Source organism: Cetorhinus maximus, chromosome 9 (genome assembly GCF_964194155.1).
Source record: "Cetorhinus maximus chromosome 9, sCetMax3.hap1.1, whole genome shotgun sequence".
Taxonomy (NCBI): Eukaryota; Metazoa; Chordata; class Chondrichthyes; order Lamniformes; family Cetorhinidae; genus Cetorhinus; species Cetorhinus maximus.
Window position 1 is genome coordinate 35916987 of NC_135887.1, and position 23567 is coordinate 35940553.

General features: G+C 46.6%; 1 protein-coding gene across 26 annotated transcripts in view; it reads right to left on the minus strand.

The window, feature by feature from the left end:
• The window catches only part of LOC144684561 (uncharacterized), a 336148-nt gene that overhangs the window by 158927 nt on the left and 153654 nt on the right, over window positions 1-23567 (minus strand). For 23 of the 26 annotated variants that reach the window (XM_078548502.1, XM_078548509.1, XM_078548490.1 and 20 more), the window contains 2 exons: window positions 6639-6698; window positions 522-557 (listed from right to left, as the gene is read on the minus strand). In XM_078548502.1, coding sequence (XP_078404628.1) covers window positions 522-557; window positions 6639-6698 — 96 coding nt within the window. The remainder of the gene's footprint in view (window positions 1-521; window positions 558-6638; window positions 6699-23567) is intronic. The other 3 variants (XM_078548498.1, XM_078548488.1, XM_078548504.1) reach the window with 1 other exon arrangement.

Here is a 23567-nt window from a genome sequence, read left to right on the forward strand (position 1 = left end):
GCTGAAAGTTTCCCTTTGTGATAACATTAAAAAACGCATTATCTGCTTTTAGCAGAACACATCCTATTTTCAGCCAAAAATACCATATCCTGCAGGCTACATTCAGGCTATGGATGCATTTGTTTAGTTTCCCTAGTTTTCCTTCTACCTCTTTGGGTAGTTTCAAAAACGTTTTTTTTTCCCTGAAGCATATTGCTCTGTGTAAATTTGGCTTTGATGATATTTCCATGGATACTTTCATGGATGTGTCCAAAAGAGCTAAAAAGATTTTCAGATGTTTTTGTCACTTTTATAAGTATTTATTTACAGAGGTATACATTAGAAACATGCATCTCTTCACCCAACCGACACAGCTTTAGGCTGTTCCTTTTTATAGCATAAGTGAATCCCTAGTTAATGCCCACCACCTGCGTACGTTAAGTACAATTAATAACAATTAATGTCAAGATGATTTTTTGATTTTATTAGTAGGCATGGAATATTAATAATTTTATACTTTTACAAATGACAGAAAAACCTACTTCCAAATTTAGCAGCTTTAGCTGCCGCGTATCCATCTGCAATGACAGAAGATTGGCAAGTTATACCAAAGCAAAGTCCAGGAACATACAGAATGGAACAATGATTCACATTAAGAAGAAAAACAATCCCGGTTAACCCCATTTCTGAAATATTCAATATTAACCTAAGTGTACTAATCTTTAAAATCAGAATAAAACCTGGGATAAGTCATTGCCTATGACTTCCTATCTCTTCCATAGAGCACCTGCAATTTAGCTGATTATTTTATGGTCTTTTTGCAGTATCACAGCTGGTTGCATTCAAAAAGTACTGAACTAGGAAGGGCAATTGTCTCTCAAATAGATCCTGGTGGATTTTGGGACCACAGAAAAGCTTGCTGAACAAAGGTTGCTTGAGTTGGGCTGAGCTACCAACAGATTTCCACATCATAATGGATATTCCAGCAATCTTTCCCAACAAGTGTTAAGTAATCCTGTATCTGAAAAATTGAATACATAGACAGTGACTTTGGGAGTAGTGTTTGAAGCTCCATCACTCATATCTGTGGAAACATCTGGAACTGAGGATGTTATCAGATGGTTGACAACTCCAATGGTGTTAATCCAATTACAATCTCATTCAGGTGAGATGAACACGTGGGGTGGGATTTTCAGGCCCCGCCCATCGCCAGGATATTCTGGTCCCGCCGAAACTCAAATGGACTTTTGGCTTGGCCAGCAAATCTCCCACAGCCGGTCCCGCCACAATGGGGCCGGAAAACCATTGCCATGGAATTTCATACTTAGGGTGGAATCGACCCAGATTTGCACTAAGTATGGTAGCGAGTGGGAAGAACATTTTATCCACCAGCTGCAATGGCAGCTCTTCACGCTGTATCATCCCAATAATGTCTCATTAATTATGCATTCATGGGAAACATCCCATTTCGCTGGCAGGCGGCCTCCAATTCGCCCGTCATGCCATCACCTCGCCACTTCTTCATGCCGTGCACACACCTCTTCCAGCCCAGGACTGCTGCACAGAAAACATGGTCCCAAAAGGTGAGAAGACTGCAGCCCCCTGATTCAGTGATGCATCCCTGGATGTCCTGGAGGCTTGCCGTGATGTCCTCTACCCCTGCTCTGGCCGCAGGAGGGGCAGTAACATCACCAGTCCGGCTTAGGAGGTGGTGGCAGCGGTGGTCATTGCAAAAGAGGACAGCCACCCAGTACTGAAACAGGATTAATGATTGCCTTCGCTCTGCCTGAGTAAGTCACTCTTCTCACCATGCTCAACTCACACACTCTCAAACCCATCACACATCCACAAGGATCTCACTGCTTAGTTCAAGGCACATTGCCATTCATTCACTCACACACAGCTTCGTTGTCCTCATCCCATCCATGGCACCACTCACCACCCACACATGCCAGGCATACTTATCATCTGGCCTGACAGACATCCTGCTTACGCTCTCTCCATCTGCAGTCATGCAGGACAAGCTGGCACACAACAAAAGGAGAGGTCGCAGACTGGTGGAGGAATGCCTGACATCAAGGTCCTCAAGGACTTTGAAAATAGAATCATCCAGCTAGCTGGTGAAATCTGGACCTTTCCTGTGCTGAAGCTGAGGTCGACAGTGCTCTGCCAAGTGAAGATCCAGTAGTGCAACACCCATCAGACAACCATCCTGTGAATGATGTGTCCTGTTTCACAGGCCACTGCCATGCATGAGTTATCTCTCCTTGCTTTCGTCAGCACATTTGGAAAACAACCCAGGGAGTCCATGACCCACGTCTTTGACTCAAGCCCCGAAGATACATCAGAAGAGAAACCTGCTGGAACCCTAATTGAAGTCCTGTCAAAGCGCTCACCCGCACCTTCCACCAGCGCAGAAACACACCTCGATTGGACCAAGCTTTAGAGTAACCTTGGGGTCACAATCTGGTGAGCACATTGCACTGTTTGATCCACAGGCAGAGGCAGTGACTTCCCAGGTGTCCAGCACTCCAAGGACTGCTGGAAACCAGAAATCTGCTGAGTCCGAATCAGATGACAAGCCTCTGGACTTGGTCATACTTCAGTTGCTGAAGCTGCAAAGGCAAGCTCGGGAACATCGGGAAGGGATGTCTGCTGCACTCCTCAGATTACAAGGCACGATGGAGAAATCTGTCTGCCTTCAGTCTGAGGTGATAGTGCCGGCATTGCAATGCACGAGGTCAACACTGGCAGGATGGTGGTTGCCATGGAGACCTTGGTCCAGGACGTCATTCCTGCACTGCTGCGTGGGCTTAACTCCATCACTGATGCCATAGTTAGCCTCCAACAGTGTGTACTCGAGAGGGGTGCTGGGTAGCTCTATCTCACTCCAGCTACCCCTTCCACTCATGGAGTCAGCCAAGGATCCTCAGGCACCCATAGGGAGGAGGATCAGCAGGTGCACACTCCAGGGCCATCTACCCAGGTGACTCTGGGAGTGACCGGCCCATCCGAATCCCCTCTTCCTGTGACCCCCGCAGCTCCAGCTCCACAGGCTGAGGAGGGTATTACTGCCACACAACAGGATCCTGAAAGCAGGCAGGGGCCCTCCAGAGGATGCCCATCAAGGTCATCACAGGGCGTAGCAATCAGAAAGCTGCCCCCACCTCACCTGTGGGTGTTGAGGGAGCACCAAGGTGTAGCAGCAGGGTTAGGAAGGTTAAGAAGATGTAGTTGCACAGCCTGGGCATGGGTGTTAATCACTTGTACATAATGTTCACTATTGTAAGTAAACTTCCAAGGATGTCTCCTTGTTTATGGGCTCCTTGTTATGATGAGTTTTCATGTCACTCAGATGTGAAACCTTGGTGCCTGCACAGGATAAAGGCAGGTGTCTCAGTCCAGGGCCTCTTCCCTGTGCTTTGTGCAACCTTCCCAGCACGCTGATGGTGTGCCTTCACTGTCACTGGTCACATCAATCATGCCTGCACCTCGATGGGGCTTGTCATTGCTGCCAGAATGTCCTGAGCCAGCGGCACAGAGTTCCCTCATTCTCCCTGTGTGCACCCAGCACCTTGGAGGTGTGGCTAGCCCCCACATGTCATCAGCATCCGTGTCCGGTGACAGTGTGGTCCTGAAGGGTTCACCTCACGAAGGATGCCAAAGAATCAGGAGAAGTTAGTTTCCCTGCTGCATCTCCATGACATGACCCTATTCACAGAGCACAAGAGGGGGGCCATCAGCCAGACAGGAGTCAGACATTTACATAAGCTGTGTGAGGGTCTATGGAGTGTCCCCGCTGCAAGTTGTCATCCTGGAATGTCAGGACTATGGGCATTTGCTGCATCTCCATTACAGGAGCCTTATCACAGAGGGTATGTGCGCTGCCATCAGCCAGACAGGAGTCAAATGTTCACAGATGCAGTGTGAGGATCTATGGTGTTTTATTCTTTGCATGTTGTCATCATTCTCCACAAATCTAGCAGCTATGAGGGTCTCCGAGCATGCCTGTCTTGTCTGGCCAGTGTGGTGGCCTCATTGCCATTATCCTCATCTTTGAGGACCTCCTCACCCTCATCCCCGTTGACATTCTCCTCATTAGAGGAGACATGCAGCTCCTCCATCTACTCCTCAGCCAGCTCCTCTCTCCACTGCAGTGCCAGGTTGTGAAGGGCGCAGCAGGCGACGACAATGTGTGACACCCTCTGTGGACTGTATTGCAGGGCTCCAGCAGACCGGTCCAGGCACTGGAACCTCATTTTCAACAGTCCGATAGTTTGCTCCAAAGTGTGAGTTACAGCATCAGCCTCGTTGTACCTTCCCTCTGTTGCAGTCTGAGGCTGTTGCATGGGTGGCATCAGCCACATCCTCTGCAGGTAGCCCTTGTCCATGACGAACCAACCCTGCAGCCTCTGTGGACCCTGGAAAATGTCAGGGATCTGCGACCTGCTGAGAATGTGGTAGTCATGGACACTCCCTGGAAACCATGTGCAGATTTACAGGATGCTTTTGTGGTGGTTGCACACCAGCTGTACATTCAGTGAATGGAAGCCCTTGCAGTTGACATAGCTGACCACTTGTTGCCATGGAGATCTGAGTGCCATGTGAGTTCAGTTGATGGCACCCTGCACCTGTGGAAAACCTGAGATCTGGGTAAACCCCAATGCTCTTGCATCCTGGCTTTCCTGATCCTGGGCAAAATACAAAGTTGTGTGCCTTCGCGAAGATGGCATACATGACCTCATCAATGTATTTGTGCATGGAGGCTTGCAATATCACACAGAGGTCACCTGTGGAGCCCTGAAGGAGCCACTGGCGTAAACATTGAGTGCCATGGTCACTTTCATGGCCACTGGCAGTGGATGCCCTCCATATCTCCATGGCGCCAAACCCTGCAGCAGGTTGCAGATGTGACTGAACATTTCCCTGGACATGTGCAGTTTTCACCGACACTGGTTCTCGGTCATCTGCAGGAATGACAGGTGCCATCTATAGACCCTGGGTCTAGCTAGACGCCGGCCAGCTAGATCCGCCATGTGTCTTAAGCAGCTTGTGCGGGAGCCCAACCGCCCCTTCTTCCTGAGGGTGCTGCTCCTCCCTTTGTCCAACCAGGCACCTTCGTCACTCTCTTCTTTGTCTCCACTCTCTGTAACCATGAGGCATACAGCTAGGTCAGCAGGCTCCATGCTTCTGATGTACTCCTCCTGCAGGATGAAGGAGAGAGACGCCTGGGTTAGCTTGGGTTTATTAAGAGTCTCTCTTGCGTTAAGGAGTCTTCAGACATAACCATATCAGAGTACTGGCCACACTTGGATGGCTGCCCGAAACCCAACCCACTTCCGTCCCACTCCATCTGACCGATTGGCGGCAGCTTTGCCCAGTGGATTGCATGCCGTGCTCTCAGCTCATGCACAGGCATTCTCCTAAGCCACACTGCAAGGCTGCACAGTTGGCATGAACCATAGGAGAGACTCGTTCATACCAGAATGATAACATTGCAAGGGGCTGTGAGCACCTCCACCAGTGACTGCTCCATGGCCAGCTTTTGCAAGGAGATTGTACAACGTGCCCAGTCACCCAATTGTTCTGCAATCCACTGCTCATTAGTTTGCAGTCTGTGCCAGAGGGGTGAAAATGTCTGAAGCGTTTGTTAGCACTTTCAGGCCTCTGCTTTGCTTGAATGGGCAGATAAGCTAGAGGCCCGAATCCAAGCATGTCAATGTGGCTGCACCTGAACTGTCTCAGCTGTGGAGGAATGGTCACTTTATAAAAGATTTCTCTAATGCGTGTCTGCTTTCTTCCCCCACCCCCACCCCTTCTCACGTGCACTACCATCAACCGCAGTTCAGCCCTTACCCCCCTCAACCCTCCCATCAACTTGCCTCAACCTCAATGCAGCCCTTGCCCCAGCACCACACTGCCAGCCAGCTGGGAAATTGACTTCCCTGTGCCCTCACCTGAATGTGTGGCACCTCAACCTTGAGTCCAACAGGCGACCTCGCGAGCGCTGCGCAACATTACTGTGCATTCACCTCCGAGTTTCCCTCAAGTGCAGCTTGCCAGGTGCATACCTTATAAATGCTGTTGTGAAACACGTCAGCATACAATCTCACCGACGAGCTCAGATGATCCAGTGTGGGGAGATGATTCCACCGTGCTGGGCTTATAATGATATGCAGATTGATTACAATGAAGCCCCCCGACGTGCGCTGGCGGGAAACGTGGCCTGCCATTGACAGTAGGAGCAGGCAATTGCAAACTGGTTTCACGGCTTCATGAAACCGATTTTTGGCCTTCCTGCCATATTGTCCACTCACACCCGCCATGACGCCTGACGCCAGTGGGCAAGGAAAATTCCACTCTTGATCGTCCAAGAAAATCAATGCTTCTTTGCATTGCATCTGAGCTAATCCAGGTAAATCCCCAAGATTTGATCTAATACGATAGAGCATTCAATCTTTTAATATATTTAAGGCAGTGACACAGATTTTTGGTCTCTCAGGGAATTAAGTAATGTGGGGAGCAGAAGGGAAAGTGGAGTTGAAGCCAAAGATCAGCCATGTTCACATTGAATGGCGGGGCCAGATGGTCTACTCCTGTTTCTATCTCTAACACTTCTTGGTTGACTTATCTCAATTAATCATGACAGATCAAATTACCTGCAGCACCTCCTGGAATAGTTCTAGGTACACCTGCTGGAAATTGTCCTGGTACACCACCTGGAATGACAGAGCAGGGGAGTTACAATCATTAGATGCCAAATAAACCCAACAAATGGACTTTTGGCTTGGCCGTCGAATCTCCCATAGCTCCCACACTGTTGGTACTAAAGACATTCTCTTTAGCAGCAGTCTGTCTCCGGTTTACAAAAGCAAAATATTGTGGATGCTAGAAATCTGAAATAAAAACTAAAAGTGCTAGAAACTCTAAGCAAGTTGGGAAGCATCTGTGGAGAGAAACCAAATTAACTTTTCAGGTCAACATGACTTTTAATCAGAATAGATTAATAATTTAATCACAACTAGATAGGAAGAAGTACAGCGATGACCCTGGCTTCACTGGACCATTCACCATGGAAGAGCTGGAAACTGGTATATCTAGTCTAAAACACAGGAAAGCAATTGGTCTTGACAACATAGCAATGGAGCAGATAAAGCATTTTGGACAGCAAGCAAAGAAATGACTCCTACAATTGTTCAACCACTGCCTGGCAACACACAAGCTACCTATTATTTGGCAGAAGGCACATCTAATAGCACTATTAAAGCCCGGAAAAGATCCCTCAGATCCTAACAGTTTTCGGCCAATTTCACTGCTTTGCCACACTAATAAGCTGTTTGAATGCATGATACTCAATAGGATAGCACCAACTGTAGATGAGAAGATCATTCCAGAGCAAGCAGGTTTCCGCCCCGGCAAATCAACAACAAGCCAACTGCTCAACCTCACACAACATATCGAAGATGGTTTTGAGCAAGGGATGGTAACAGGTGCTGTTTTTGTAGACCTGTTAGCAGCATACGATACAATGAACCATAGACGTCTCCTCTGCAAGATCCTAGAGATGACAAAAGATATTCACTTAACAGAGCTGTTAGAACCGGCGATTCTGAAGCATGCTTTCTATGTTGAACTAAGTGGGAAGCACAGCAGGTGGCGTATTCAGAAGAATGGTCTTCCTCAGGGAAGCGTAATTGCACCGCTGCTGTACAACATCTACACGAATGACCAACCTATAGACGGTCTCACATGCTGTTTTATATATGCTGATGACTTATGTGTCACTGCCCAAAACACTGATTTTAACACCGTGGAGAAAACGCTTTCTGAGGCCTTGGAGGGACTAACATCCTACTATGAAGAAAACCACCTTCGCGCAAACCCATCAAAGACACAAGTTTGTGCATTCCACCTCAGAAACCGTGAAGCCAAACGCCAGCTTAAAGTAACCTGGTGTGGAGCAACACTGACGCATTGCGAGCACCCTATCTACTTAGGAGTCACCCTTGACAGATGTCTCACCTTCAACAACCACATCGAAAAGACAAAGGCAAAAGTGAACGCACGAAACAACATCCTGAATAAGCTCACTAACACAAAATGGGGAGCAAGTTCGAAAACATTGCGAACCAGTGCACTTGCTCTTTGCTATTCCACTGCCGAATACGCCTGCCCTGCATGGGAAAGATCTACTCATGCTAAGAAGATGGATGCCGTTCTGAATGCAAGCTGCCGACTTATCACAGGTTGTTTAAAACCAACAAACACCAACAGCCTTTATATCCTGGCGGGTATCGCTCCCCCTGATATAAGAATGGTAGCCAGCAAGAAAGAGCGCTCCGTCAAATATCAGATGAGAGACACCCTCTACATGGTCATACACCCAGCCGCCTAAAGTCAAGGAAGAGCTTCATGAACAGTGTTGTTCCATTACAATCAACCCCATCTGAAGCCCACATCGCCTTGTGGAAAGACCGGCTCGCCAGTCTCGAACAACCCCCAGCGATGGAAATTCTACCGGATGAAAGCCTTCTCCCAGGAGCTAATTGCAACTGGGCAACCTGGAAGTGCCTTAACAGACTTAGGACTGGTGTAGGTCATTCAAAGGTATCACTAAGCAAATGGGGATATACAACCAGCCCTACAACTTGTGAATGTGGAACTGAGCCACAGACTATGCAACATCTCCTGCAATGCCTATCGCTAGAGGAACCCTGCACTGTTGCAGATCTTGCCGAATTCAACAACAAGGCGCAAAAATGTGTCCAGTCTGGCTGGGTCATGTATAGACTGTCCGTGGACACGATAAGAAGAATCAGAATAGAGGATAGAAATATTTTAAGAAAGGTTTGAGATAGTGGAAGTTGTGGTGGGGGTAGGTTAGGAAGAACAAAAAGGAAGGTCTGTGATAGGATGGAGGGCAGGTGAGATTAAATAACAGAGTTCATGGTGCAAAAGCTAGAGAGTGTTAATGGGTTTGTAAAAGAACAAAGGTGTCTCCAGATGAGGCATGAATGGCTACATAGCAGCCATCTGAATGCAACATGAAGGGATAAAGAAAGACATGAAATATGACCAACCCAGCTAAAAAAAATAGAGAACAAGATGGAGACAGAGGCTATGATCTAAAATTGCTGAATTCAATGAGTCCAGAAGGCCATTGATTGCTTAATCAAAAGATGAGATGTTGTTTCACAAGCTGTGCTGAGCTTCATTGGAACACTGTGTAACAGGACAGGGACATAAAGGTCAGAGTGGGAGCAAGGTGGAGAATTAAAACGACAAGCTCAAGCTCATGCTTGAGGACTGAATGGAGGTGTTCTGCAAAGTGATCACCCAGTCTGCTTTTGGTTTCTCCAATGTAGAGGAGACCGCGTTGTTAGCAGCGAATACAGTATATTAAATTGAAGAAAAATACATACAATCATTTTCATCTGGAAAGCTTATTTAGGGCCTTGGATGGTGAGAAGGTGAAAGAACAGTTATTGCATTCCCTGCGCTTGTATGGAAAAATGCTGTAGGAAAGGGAGGGGGCATTGGCGATGACTGATAAATGGACCAGGGTGATGCAGAGGGAATAGTCCCTTTGCAATGCTGAAAGAAGAGGGCAGGGAAAATGTGTGTTGGTGGTGGCATCATGTTGGAACTGACAAAAATGGCAGAGGATGATCTGTTGAATATGGAGGCTGGAGGGTTGGAAGGTGAGGATAAGGGGAACTGTATCATGGTTTGGGAAGGAGGAGAAGTGGTGAGAGCAGAAGTGTGTGAAGTAGATCAGACACAGTGGAGTGCTTTGCCAATCAAAGTAGTTGGGAATCCTCAGCTGAGGAAAATGGAAGACGTATCAAAAGCAGTAGAGTGAAAGGTTGCATCATCTGAACAGATGTGACAGAGAGGGAGAAACGAGGAGAAAGGAATAGAGTCCATACAGGAAGTGGGGTCTAAGGAAGTGCAATCAACGTAGCTATGGGAGTTCGTGGGCTTATGGTTCATATTAGTTGATAGCCTATCCCCAGAAATAGAGACAGAAGTCCAGGAAGAGAAGAGTCAGAGATGGACCTGGTGAAGGTGAGAGACCGGTGGAAATTGGAAACAAAGTCAATGACGTTTTCCAGTTTATGGTGCGAGCAGGAAGTAGCATTAATAGTCATCAATATGCCTGCTAAAGAGAAGAGGGAGGGGCCCAGAGTAGGACTGCAATAAGGAATGGAGAGATAAGGTACTGCATTGGATCCAGTGCCTGGCTACCTTTGGGGGAGATAAGGTCCCCTTTGGGTGGAGGGGCTTTATTTAGTTGAAGGAATGCAAAGTTGATAAATGCATTTTTTTAATGAATGAGCGTTTTTTCAATATAGTGAAGTCTGCAACAGACACTTAGGACTTTATTTTATCTCATCTCTGCGTGAATCCTGAGGTCTGTCCATGGTGGATACTAGGTGAGTTGACATGGTGGGTGTAAGGGCAAAGGATGGTGGATGGGGGGCATGGGTTGGCATGAGTTGACACTAAGTTGGCACTGGGGCTATAAAGGGCCATGGGTGTGGGTGGGGGGCATGAGGTGGCATGGACGGGGCATGAAGAGTGTGAGAGGGAGTGAGGGATATTTCATCTTTTAGTCTATATTTTAAAACTTCAGACACAGTGCCAGAGCCCCGAGGCGGGCCTTCTCCCCAGACTGCCTCTGCACCCGGCATCTTCCTCAGTTCATTGCAAATCTCCTGACCCAACTTCTAATCCAGCCCGTATCCCACGGGTCCAAAAAAATCTGATGTCTGGGCAGCCATTTTTAAATGTAGAGTTTGTGGAGCCCGAAATACTTCCATCTCTGTGCATCCGGCACGGGAACAAAAACTTGAGCCTTAGTCTCGGTAATACTGGAATGACTTATCCATCTGCTTCAATTGGTGCTTGGAGCCTAGAGTTTCTGCTCAACGGAATGCATCACACCAGGCAAACAAACAAGACAAATAAAAAGAAAGAAGATGCCAACTCTTTGTTTAACAAGCTGGAACATCAGGACCGTGTGCATGGGACTAGATGACTTGCAGTTGGTCATTAAAGTGTGCAAGACAGCTGTAATTGAAATGGAACTTAATAGGCTGAAGGTTGACATAGCTTCCCTACTAGATACTAGGCTCCCCAAGAGGAGATCACAGGAAGAAAAACAATATAAGTTAATCTGGCAGGGGAAGATTCAGAGAAAATGAGTGAGCAAAGTGTGGGCTAATCTGTAAGAAACTCGCTACTCAACTCAAAAAGGACTGGTTAACCTCATGTTTATTTATCCTCCAGTGCTGTGCTCCACTACTGAGGTGTAAGACCAGTTCTAGGAGGAGTTTGACGCTGCTAACAGCAGAATCCCTAAATCTAAAGTAGTAGCTTTAACTACTAGGGAACTTCAACACAAGAGTGGGCATGGACCATGAAACATGGCCCTGCTGCCTCAGACATCATGGCTTGGGAAAGATCAATGACAACGGCGAGAGACTACTTGAGCTTTGTTGTTTTCAGAATTTTCTGTAACTAACACTTCTTTTAGAACAACCCTTACCACAAGATGTCCTAAAGACATCCAAGATTACGACATCGGTACCAGCTGGATCTGATCACCAGACGTGACTCCCCTAACAGCATTCTCAATACACAGCTATCACAGCATTGACTGTGATACAGATCACTCCCTGGTGTGCACCATAGATAGGATACAAATCTTGAAGTATTTTCGTTCAAAGCAGAAATGCAATCATTATATCAACATCAGTCACACTATCTACTCAGATAAAAACCAACTGGTTCCTCAACTTGATTGAACAGGCGGTCTCCAGCATTCCCACAGAATGCAGAAGTGAAATGGAATATACTCTAAGTGACCATCTACAACGTCACACTCTCGATATGGGAAGCAAGAACGGCAAAATGCTGACTGGTTCGAGGCTAACATCACGGTGATGGAATCTGTCATTGAAGCCAAGCTGTCCATTGTCATTAATTACATAGGAACATAGAAGCGGGGTAGGCCATTCACCCCCTCGGGCCTACTCCGCCATTCAGTTAGATCATGGCTGATCTACTTTAATGCCATTTTCCTGCACTATCCACATAACCCTTGATATCTTTAATATCCAGAAATTTATCAATCTCTGTCTTGAATATACTCAATGACTGAGGCTCCAAAGTCCGTTGCGGTAAAGAATTCCAAAGATTCACCACCCTCTTGGTAAAGAAATTCCTCCTCATCTCAGTCCTAAATGTCCTCCCTCCATTCTGAGAATGTGCCCCCTGTTTTTAGACACCCCAGCCAAGAGAAACATCCCTCCTACATCTATCCTGTCGAGCCCTCTAAGAATTTTGGACACTTCAATGAGATCACCTCTCATTCTTCAAAACTCTGGAGAATACAGGCCCAATCTCCTCAATTTTTCCCCATAGGACAATTCTTCCAGACCAGGAACCAGTCTGCTGAACCTTTTGTTGTGCTCCCTCTATGGCAAGTATATCCTTCCTTAGGTAAGGAGACCAAAACTGTACACAATACTCCAGGTTTGGTCTCACCAAGATTCTAAACAACTGCAGCAAGACTTCCTTACTCCTGTACACTAATCCTCTTGCAATAAAGGTTAACATACCATTTACCTTCTTAATTAATTGTTGAACCTGCATGTTTGCATTCAGTGATTTATGAACAAGGGCACCTGGATCCCTTTGGACGCCAACACTTCCCAATCTCTCGCCATTTAAGAAATACTTTGCATTTCTGTTTTTCCTACCACAGTGGATAACTTCACATTTTTCCACATTATATTCCATCTGCCATGTTCTTGTCTACTTACTCAGCCTGCCTAAATCTCCTTGGAGCCTCTTTGCATTCTCTTCACAACTCACATTCCCACCAAATTTTATGTCATCAGCGAACTTGAAAATGTTACTTTTAGTCCCCACATCCAATCCATTGATATGGATTGTGAATAGCTGGGGCTCAAGCACTAATACTTGCAGTACCCCATTAGTCACAGCTTGCCAACCTGAGAATGACCCATTTATTCCTACTCTCTGTTTTGTCTGTTAACCAATCCATGCCAGTTTAATACCCCTAATCCTTTGTTCTCTAGTTTTGCTTTCTAACCTCTTGTGTGGAACTCAATGGGCTGAATGGCCTACTTCTGCTCCTACATCTTATGGTCTTAGCAAAAGCCTTCTGAAAATCCAAATACACCACATCCTCTAGTTCCCCTTTATCTACTCTGCTAGTTACATCCTCAAATCACTCCAACAGGTTTGTCAAATGTGATTTCCTTTTCATAAATCCATGTTGACACTGCCCATTTCTACCATCATTTGCTAAGCACCCATGTTATCACATCCTTAATAGCATCTTCCCCACTACTGATGTCATGAGGTCTATAGTTCCCTGTTTTCTCTCTCCCTCCTTTCTTAAATAGTGGGGTTACATTTGCAATCTTCCAATCTGCAGGAACTGTTCCAGAATCTATAGAACTTTTAAAGATCCATGCATCCACTGTTTCTAAACCCACCTTTATCAACACCCTGGGGTGTAGATCATCAGGTCCAGGGGATTTATCTACTTTAAGTCCCATTAATTTCTCCAGTGCTACTTTTTTACTAATACTAATTTCTTTCAGGTCCTCAATCTCACTAGTCCCTTGGTTCTCTAGTATTTCAGGGAGGTTTTTTGTACCCTCCTCGGTGAAGACAGACACAAATTATTTGTTTACTTTCTCTGTCATTTCCTTGTCCCCCATCATAGGTTCCCCTGTCTTTTCCTGTAATTGGCCCACATTTGCCTTTTGTTAATCTTTTCCTTTTTACATACCTATAGAAGCTTATACAGTCTGTGTTTATGTTTCTTGTCAGTTTACTTTCATATTCTGTTTTCTCTCTCTTTATCAGTTTCTTGGTTCTCCTTTGCTGAATGCTAAAATGCTCCCAATGCTCATGCTTATTATTTTTGACTTTATAAGCCTCTTCCTTTAATCTAATATAATCCTTAACTTCTTTTGTTAGCCATGGTTAGGTCACCTTTTCTGTTGCATTTTTGTGCTTCAAAAGAATGTAAATTTGTTATATACCATGTATTAATTCTTTAAATGCTAGGCATTGCTTGTCTACCATCGTACCTTTTTAATGTTGTTTCCCAAATTACCATAGCCAACTTGCTCCTCATACTTTCATAGTTTCCTTTGTTTAGACTTAAGACCCTCATTTTGGATTGAGCGACATCACTTTCAATGATTTATACTCCACATGCCCTACATTACTACTAACATTTAGTGGCCTATGAACAACTTCTACTAATGTTTGCTGCTGCTTTGCTGTTTCTTAGCTCCACCCAAACTGATTCCACAACTTGATCTTCTTCTGATCTAAGATCCTCTCTCACTAATGTATGAATCCCATCCTTTACTAACAATGTAAAATTCTATCATATTATGGTCACTCTTCTTGAAAGGCTCTTTTATAACAAAATTATTCATTAGGCCTTTGTCATTGCACAATACTAGATCTAAAATAGTGTGTTTTCTAGTTGGTTCTTCAACATACTGTTCTAGAAAACCATCTTGTATGTATTCTAGGAACTCGTCCTCCACAGCAGTCTATATGTAGATTGAAGTCCACCATTATTACTATACTACCCTTGTGACATATGCTTCTAATTTCTTGATTTAGACTGTGCCCTACATTACTACTAGTACTACTATTTAGTTGCCTATGAACAACTCCTACTACTGTTTGCTGCCCCTTTGCTGCTTCTTAGCTCCACCCAAACTGATTCCACAACTTGGTCTTCTGATCTAAGATCCTCTTTCACTAATGTATGAATCCCATCCTTTATTACCAGCACTACTCCACTTCCTCTTCCTTTTTTGTCTATCTTTCCTAAATGCTGAACATCCTTGAACAATCAGTTCCCAACCTTGGTCACCTTGTAGCCACATTGCTGTAATGGCAATTAGGTCATATCTGTTTGCTTCTATTTGTGCCATCAATTCATCTGCCTTATTGCAAATGCTGTGTGCAATCAGATACAGTGTTTTTAACTCTGTCTTTTTTTTATTTTAGCATTTTTGCAACCTCTAGCCTTATCTGCTGGTGCTCACTTACGTTTGTATGCTCTGTCCCTTCCTGCCACTCTCTGACCACCATTTCCTTATTGCTTCATTGCTCATTTGCCTTCTCCTCTCTCTTTAATTTATCATATCCTACTAAAATTGATCCCTCACCCCCACTATTTAATTTAAAGCCCTCTCTACTGCCCTTGATATATGACCTGCCAGAACACTGGTGCCCAGCATGGTTCAGGTGAAGACCGTCCCACTGGTACAGCTCCCCTTTCCCCAGTAATGGTGCCAGTGCCCAAATCGAAACCCATTTCTAACACACCAATCTTTGAGCCATGCATTTAACTCTCTCATCTTATTTACACTACAGCAATTTGCCCGTGGCTCAGGTAATAATCCAGAGATTATTAGCTTTGAGGTTCTGCTTTTTAATTTAGCACCTACCTGTTCATACTCTCTAAGCAGAACCTCTTTCTTAATTCTACCTATGTCATTGATACCAACGTGGACCACGACAACTGGATACTTCCCCTCCCACTGCAAGTTCCTCTACAGCCCAGAGCAAATGTCTGAAACCCTGGCACCGGGCAAGCAACACAGCCTTCTGGACTCTTGCTCTTGGCTGTAGAGAACTGTGTCTATCCCACTGACTATACTGTCCCCTACTACCACTACTTTCCTATTAACTTTCCCTGCTTGAATGGCTTCCTGTAGCATGGTGTCATGGTCAGTTTGCTCATTCACCCTGGAGCCCCCATTTCATATATACAAGCTACGGGCACCCCCAGCCTGTTGGACATTTGCAAAGGCTGAGGCTCCTCCATTTCTACCTTCTAGATCCCCTTACCTGCCTCACTTGCAGTCACACCTTCCTGTCTCTGACCATTTACCTTTTCAGTCAGCAGTCTCAACATATCACCTGCCTTGCCATCCTTATTGTGTCTTAAAAATAATTAAGAAAATAATTAATTAGGACTTACTTAAGTCAAATTAATGCCTCTTCTCATCACCACTTTCTGTACTAATTTAAGCCTTTGCTGCTTCTCACACTGAAGTCCCACTCTGTCTCTCAATGACTTCAATGCTGCTGCTCTCGCTGATTTTTGCATTCGTTACAAGGGAGATCCACACAAGAAAACTTCAAATGTACGAAGAGCCGCTCAAAGTAAAGTGCAACAGAATGCTAGGCTGTGTACCAGCGACTACTGGTTATAACTTTGCCAGAATATCCAAATGTCCTTCAACACAGGGAATGTTAGTGTGCATGTATGAAGGGATCAGGAAGGTAACATAGGTCCATCAGCAAAGAAAACGGCTCCATTGAAAACAAAGGCAGGGGAAGTCATCGCCAACTGTAATAAACAGATGGGGAGATGTGTGGAACACTTGTACTTTAGGTAGAACACTGTCACCAAGGAAGCTCTAGACACCATAGAAAGCCTGCCTCTGATGGCAGGTCTGGATATTGAACCCACAGTGGAGGAGCTTAGCAAAAATATTGACTTGCTTACCCCGGGCAAAGCTCAAGATGCTGATGCTATACCACTTGAACTCACCAAGCATAGGAAACTGGCACTCTTGAAGCATCTGCACAAACTTCTCTGTCTCTGTTGGAGGGAAGGGGCAGTGCCCCAGGATATGTGAGATGCAAAGATTGTGACCCTGTGCAAGAACAAGGGCAACCGCAGTGATTGCAACAGTTATCAAGGTATCTCCCTGTTGAGCATCATGGGATAAGTATTTACCTATGTTGCCCTTGTCAGGCAGCAGATCCTGGCTGAATGCATCTATCTAAATCCCAGTGTGGTTTCAGAACTGGTAGATCTACAATTGACATGATCTTCTCAGTCTGGCTGTTGCAAGAGAAGTGCCCTTAACAAAAGAGACCATTATATATTGCTTTCATTGACCTCATCAAGGCATTTGATCATGTGAGCATTGACAGTCTTTTAAGCTGCTAGAGAAAATTAGCTGTCCACCAAAGCTACTCAATGTGATCTCCTCTTTTCATGTCAACGTGATGGGTAACGTCAGCAATAACAGTGCAACATTGGAGCCCTTCGAGATCTGCAGAGGTGTCAAACAGGGTTGTGTTCTGGCACTGACATGTTTTGACATACTCGTCTCTTTGCTGCTGTGTCATGCCCAGTACAAGCATGAAGATATTACAAATTTTAAAACTATATTTTTCAAATGGACAGAACAGATTTTAAGATGGTTGGCAATACATCATGTGACTTTGGCAATATCAGCTCCAGACAGACCTGGAACTCAACTAAATACCTCATTACAATATGTACAATCACACTCATTTGTGAAATTCACATGTCCATTTGTTTATAATAATAACAATCAACAGATCAAGACTATCACACATCAGCCGACTCACCTTTCTACTTCATCCTGGGCCATAAAAATCATCAAAACTCAATGTCTTTTCTAAAAGGTATTCAAAAGGATCATTTAAATTGAATGGAGTCATTCAATTACAAGAACCATGGCAGCCTCAAAAGCTCTCATGTGAAAGGCAAAAACACAGGATGTGAAAAAAATAAACCACTACCTTTTTTGGAAGAAGGACTTTGAACTTGTAATTGGTTGCATGATTAAGGCAACCATTTTTGTTACCTGTTCTTCAAAAAAATAACAGCAGAAGCTGTTCAGATCAGGAATGTCAGAAACACCATGACAGATACCATCTAAAACACCACCTGAAAAGCCATCAAATCAGCTGCAAGACAACCATGCAGGTAAAACAACGAAACCTTGAAAGTGGGAGAAGGATTCTCCCTCAACCTGTTCCAACCTCAAGTTCACCTGAGAAACTAACCTACTGACAATTTAACCAGAAGAAGCCTCTCAGCTCACGGAAAATTCTCTGCTTTACAAGACCTCCAGTCCAGCTAAAGCATCAATTCACTTAAGAAATTAAAGGCTTGCTACAAAAGAAAATGAAATAATCCCAGATAATAACTGCATTGATTTTTTTCTTCATCTGTATCTAATCTTTGTGTGTGTGATAGTATGTGTGAGACATTGTGTTTTAACGTCCAGGGCAAATATGTGTTAAAAAATAATCTTCTTTATTTTTGAATTTACTAAAAGGTTGCTGCTGGAAATTCTTCAAATTGGGACAAAGCACTCTGAAGGTAAAAAAAACACATGAACCTCAACACACACAAAGAATTACATACAGATGAAGAGAAAAATCAATGCAATTATTATCTGGGATTATTTCAGTCTCTTTTGTAACAGGCCTTTAGTTTCTAAGGTGAATTCAGCTGGACTGGATGTCTTGTAAAACAGAGAATCCTTAGTAAGCTGTGAGGCTTATTCTGGTTCAATTGTCAGGAGGTCAGTTTCTCAGGTGAACTTGAGGTTGGAACAGGTTGAGGGAGAATCCTTCTCCCACTTTAAAAATATACTTTGATCATAGACAATAAGAAAACACATACTGTGGAATTTTCCATGCCCACTGATGTCGGACATGTTCAGCGGCATGAGCGGACAATATGGCGAGAAGGCCAAAAATTGGTTTCACATTGTCGTGAAACCAGTTTGCAATCGTCTGCTCAGCCCGTCAATGGCAGGCCATGTTTTCCACCATCGGACATCAGGAACCTCATTGTAATACATCCACATATCATTATGAGGCCAAACCGACAGAATCATTACCCCCACCTGCCTCTGCTGGATCATCCACACATGTCAGCAGGAGAACATTCTGGTGTAAAACACGTCTTGACAAGTGTTACGTGCAGAAGTCGGGACTTACCACCAGGGCCTTGCTCACATCGTGGACATCCAAGGAGCAGAAGATGCTGGAGCCCGACAGCAACGGTGAACTGGAGGAACATCAATGACATGCTGGGTGGATTCTCATGGACATGGCTCTGTTGCGAAGCAGCCCACAGAAGTTGGAAAATGACGGTTGAGGGTCGAGGTGATGGAGATGAAGGTCCAGCTATGTTTGGGATAGGAAGGTGTACCGGGGTGGGGTGGGAGAGGAATGTCTAGGATCGACTAGGAGAGGTGTCGGGGGAGGGGTAAGGTTGGGAGGGGGGGGAACAAAGGTGTCAGGGGGGTAGGTTGGGGGTGGGGGGGGTGAGAGTATGGGGGGAGGAGGGGGTAACAGAGGAGAAGATGGCAACTGGGGAAGTAGGTATAAGGGGGTGGGAAGGTGTTTGGAGAGGGGAAGGAAGGCGGAGAGGGGAGAGAGTCCAGGAGGAGGAAGGAGTACGGAGACAGGAGGGTGTCCAGTGGGAGGAAGGAATGCAGAGAGGGGAGAAAGTATGGGAGGAGGAAGGAGTGCAGAGAGGGGAGGGAGTAAGGGTGGAGGAAGAAGGAAGGGGAGAGGAAGGAGTTGGGAAGGGAGAAGGAATAAGGCTGGAGGGAAGAGTGGGGAGGGGAAAGGACTCAGGGTGACGGAAGAAGTAAGGGTGTCAGAAGGAGTCAGGGAGGGGGAAGAACTAAATGGGGATGTGGGGAGGGGGGGCGGGGTTGGGGGGGGCGGGGGAGGGTGGGGAGGGGGGAGTCCGGGAGATGGAGAGCACTAAGCGGGGGGGTGGTGGGGAGGGGTTCCAAGGGAGGAAGGGTCCAGAGGGGAGGGGGAGGTCATGTGAATGTGGAAGGAAGGACTCTGATGAGTCCATGACTGCCTCCTGGGGCATGAACTGAGGGTGGGCGTGGTACGAAGGAATGGTGAAAATGACCGTGGGCAGAGTGAGGCGGTAGGGTGGGAGGGTGAGGATTCGATGCTAACAGTAGAAGGGACAGCGAAGTGGCTGGTGGGGACTCAGAGACAGACACGGATCCTGGGGGTGGGAAGGAGGAGGTTGGGGAGGTTAGTGTGGATGGGGTGGGACCTTCGGGAAGGAAGGGAACGTGCACATTTACTTGGGACATCCCCCATAGGAAAAGCGTTGTGGCTGGTAGGTCACAGAGGGGAAGTGGAAGGTGATGCCAAGGGGCGGGAGGGGGTCAACAGTGATGGGGGAAAGGAAATGGGTGACTGGGAGAGAGGAAAGGATGGGGGAGTGAATGAAGAACTGAATCACCACCATGCTGTCTAAATCGAAAGTGAAATGGGAGTCGTGGTGGGCAAGATCAGGTGCTGCATGGGAATGTGCTCAGTGAGCAGAGATGCAGGTCAGCTCAGATGGACAACTGAAAGTGAACCCAGCAGGCAGCTTAGGAAACGCCGCGGACAGTGAGGTGAGTGTGATATGGTAAGGACCCGCGTGCATGGGAGAGTGCTTGCATGAGGCTCCAAAAGGCCCTGCCACACACACACTTCTCCCTCCAGAATCATTCGTTGGCCAGCTGCTCCCTCTGTGATGACAGAGGACGAGGTTGAGGGGCTCACAGGCAAAGGAGACTTGGAGAGGACAGTCTCTAAGATTACTGGGTAGATGACCCAGCCGTGTCTAGTTGCCGCTCCTCCTTTCAGATGCCCAGAGGCCTTGGCCTGACTCCTTGAGGAGAAGGAGCACCTGGAGGGACATCGAGGTGCCCCGTTTCCCTCTCGCATTGCCAACGCAAGAAGTCACCCATGGCTCCCGCGATGGAGTGCAGGTCTGTGCACATCTCCGCATTCTGCTAGACCAGGGTCTCCGTGGCATCCGCCATCCTTCCCATGGAGACCTCCATGAGTGCACATGTGGGCACTAGTTCATCAGAGAACAGGTGGATACACTCCTCCAACTCGCAAGCCACTCTGTTGAGGGCTTCCAGCAGCTCTGCATGATGTTCCCCCACCTTCTGCTGACTCTCCACGATGAGTTGGAAGGCCAAATCGTTAGGCCCATCATTTGGCTCATACGTCACAGATGCCTGTTTCCCAGCAGTCTTCCGAGTGCTGCAGAGCTCGGCTGAACCTGCCTCCTCCTGTTGCAGATACGTGTCCTTGCGGTGACCACCAGATTGTGAACATGAGCCTGCTCTAGATCTAGGTCCCATTGAGATAAGTGTCTCTGGAGGGTATGGGTAAGCACTGTGACAGGTCTTCCAGGCTGCTTATTTCCAGCTCTCCAATGGAGGGGGTGTCCTCTTTGCTGGAGATGAGGACCTGCATGGAGTTGAGGGACTGGCTGGCTGAGGGTGTCGGTGGCTTGGCAGCGCTTCCTCTGAACCAAAGTGGAGATAATTAGAGCATGGCAGGAGTCAAAAGCAGGAGAGAGAGCACTCACATTTACGTTGAGAGAGGGATCATGTGGTGCAGGATCCTCATGAGGGCGTTTGCCACAGTCCTCACCGTCATTGTAGACATGGTCCATGTTCTCACCAGCCAGAGTGATGGCATGGTCCTCAAAGTAAGGGGCCTAATGTGGGTCACTCCACCACCCCCCCACCCCGGGTCTGGGACCTCTCCCTGCTGATGTGAGCTGACTCCTCCTGTATGGAAACAGATGGAGAGAGTGTGAGCAGGACACATGGCACTGCCATGTTTGTGCGGTGAGCGGAACCATGGACAGGATGAGGATGCGAGCTCAAGATGATATGAACCTGATGGAGATGTGAGGGTGTGTGTGAGATTTAGTGGTGCTATCCCTTGAGGTGTGAGATCTCTGTGGATGTGTGATGGGTTTGTGAGTGTGTGATTTGAGAGTGATGAGAAGAGCGAGTTACCCTGGCAGAACGGTTGAGGCCATTCTTCCTGTTGCAGCACTGGGTGACTGTCCTCTTTTGCAGGGCATTGATGCTGACCATTGCTGCCACCGCTTCCCATGGATTGGTGATGCCGCTGCCCCTCCTGCGGCCTGAGCGGGGTTGGAGGACATCACGGCGGGCATCCATGATGTCCAATAGGCACTTGAGGGACACGTCATTAAAACAGGGGTCTGCAGTCTTTTTGCCTTTCGGGGCAATCCTGTCTTCTGTGCAGCAGTCCTGGCTGGAAGCACTGAGAAGCAGCGAGATGATGGCATGGTGGGCCAATGAGAGCCCACCTACCATCGAAACGGTGTGTTTCCTGGGAATGCATAATTAATGCTTAATGTTTGGGATGATACGACGTGAGAAGCCGCCATTGCAGCAGGTGAGTAAAATGTTGTTTTCCCTGCCTAATACCACAGTGCAAATCTGGGACAATTCTGCCCATAAACTGTCTCTGACAGCTATCATTTGCCTTCCAGTCAACTACAGAGGGTGTCTACCTACACAACAGAACTGAAGGAAAGCGGTTCAGCCTTGCTCGCCTGAGATCCAAGATAAAGATGTGCCAACTCCTCATCAGAGAGCTGCTCTATGCCGATGATGCCGCACTAGAATTCCATACCTAGGAACACCTTCAATGGCAGACGGATAGGCTGTCTCATGACTGTGAAGAGTGGTTTGCCCATCAGCATCAGGTCCAGGATGTTGCCATACATCATCTATCAGCATTGACAATGTGACGCTGGAGGTAGTTGATAGTTTCACATATCTTGGCTCCACAATCATCAGCAATCTGTCACTAGATGCTAAAATCAATATACGCATCCAAACCGAGGAGAGTGTGGAACAACAGCAACCTGACTGAGAACACAAAACTGTGATTCTACCAAGCCTCCGTCGTCTACAGTGGTGATACCTGGAAAACCAATGCTAGGCAGGAGAAAAGGTTGAACAGTTTCCACCTTTGCTGTCTCAGGCATATCCTCAGGAACTCTTTGCGGGACAGGGTTACCAACTCAGAGGTCCTGGAGCATGCTCATTTTATCAGCATACACTCAATGCTAAATAAACTATGTTTGTGCTGGCTTGGCAATGTTCTTCAGATGGATGATGGCAGTATACTCAAAGACCTTCTGTACAGTGAACTGGCCACTGGATCATGACTACCTGGGCATCTGCAAGTGAGATATAAACTCACATTAACGCTGACAACTGGGAGACTGATGCTGAAGGCCTTGACTTCAAAGGCTGACTGTTTTGGAAGAGCATTGGAAGAGGCAAACAGAAATGAAAAGCTGGCCATGAAGAGGGACCAGAGAAAACAGAGGCCTGCAAATCGTGCACCTTCTCAGCCCACTGTCTTCCTCTGCAGCAAATGCGGCAAAACTGCCATGTCAGATTGAGGCCCCTGAGTCATGCCAGTCAATGCTTAACGCAGAGCTGACCACCACTGCTCAAATGGTTGTATTATGAAACAGAAGGCTCATTGAGGCACTTGGCATTGACTCATTATGAGCAGCAGCCCCAACTCCCCCATTTCACGTGGTCATCGAACTTCCTGCCCAGTGCGCACAATTTTGTCAAACTCCTTCTTGTCCCACGACTCCCACTGCTTATCCTGTGGACTCAGCTCTCATCACCTCTCTATGCATCTCCCTTCAAAATGCCAATTCATTTGTGAACAAGGCCCTTCCCACCCACTGTGAATGACTGCATTGACATCATGGCCTTAACAGAAATCTGGCTGAGGAGTGATGGCACCTTTCCCCTTAATGAAGCTTTCCTGTCTTGCCTGGCTATGCCTTTGACCACTTGCTCTGTGAAGACTGTCATGGTGGTGGTGTGGTGCTTATCACC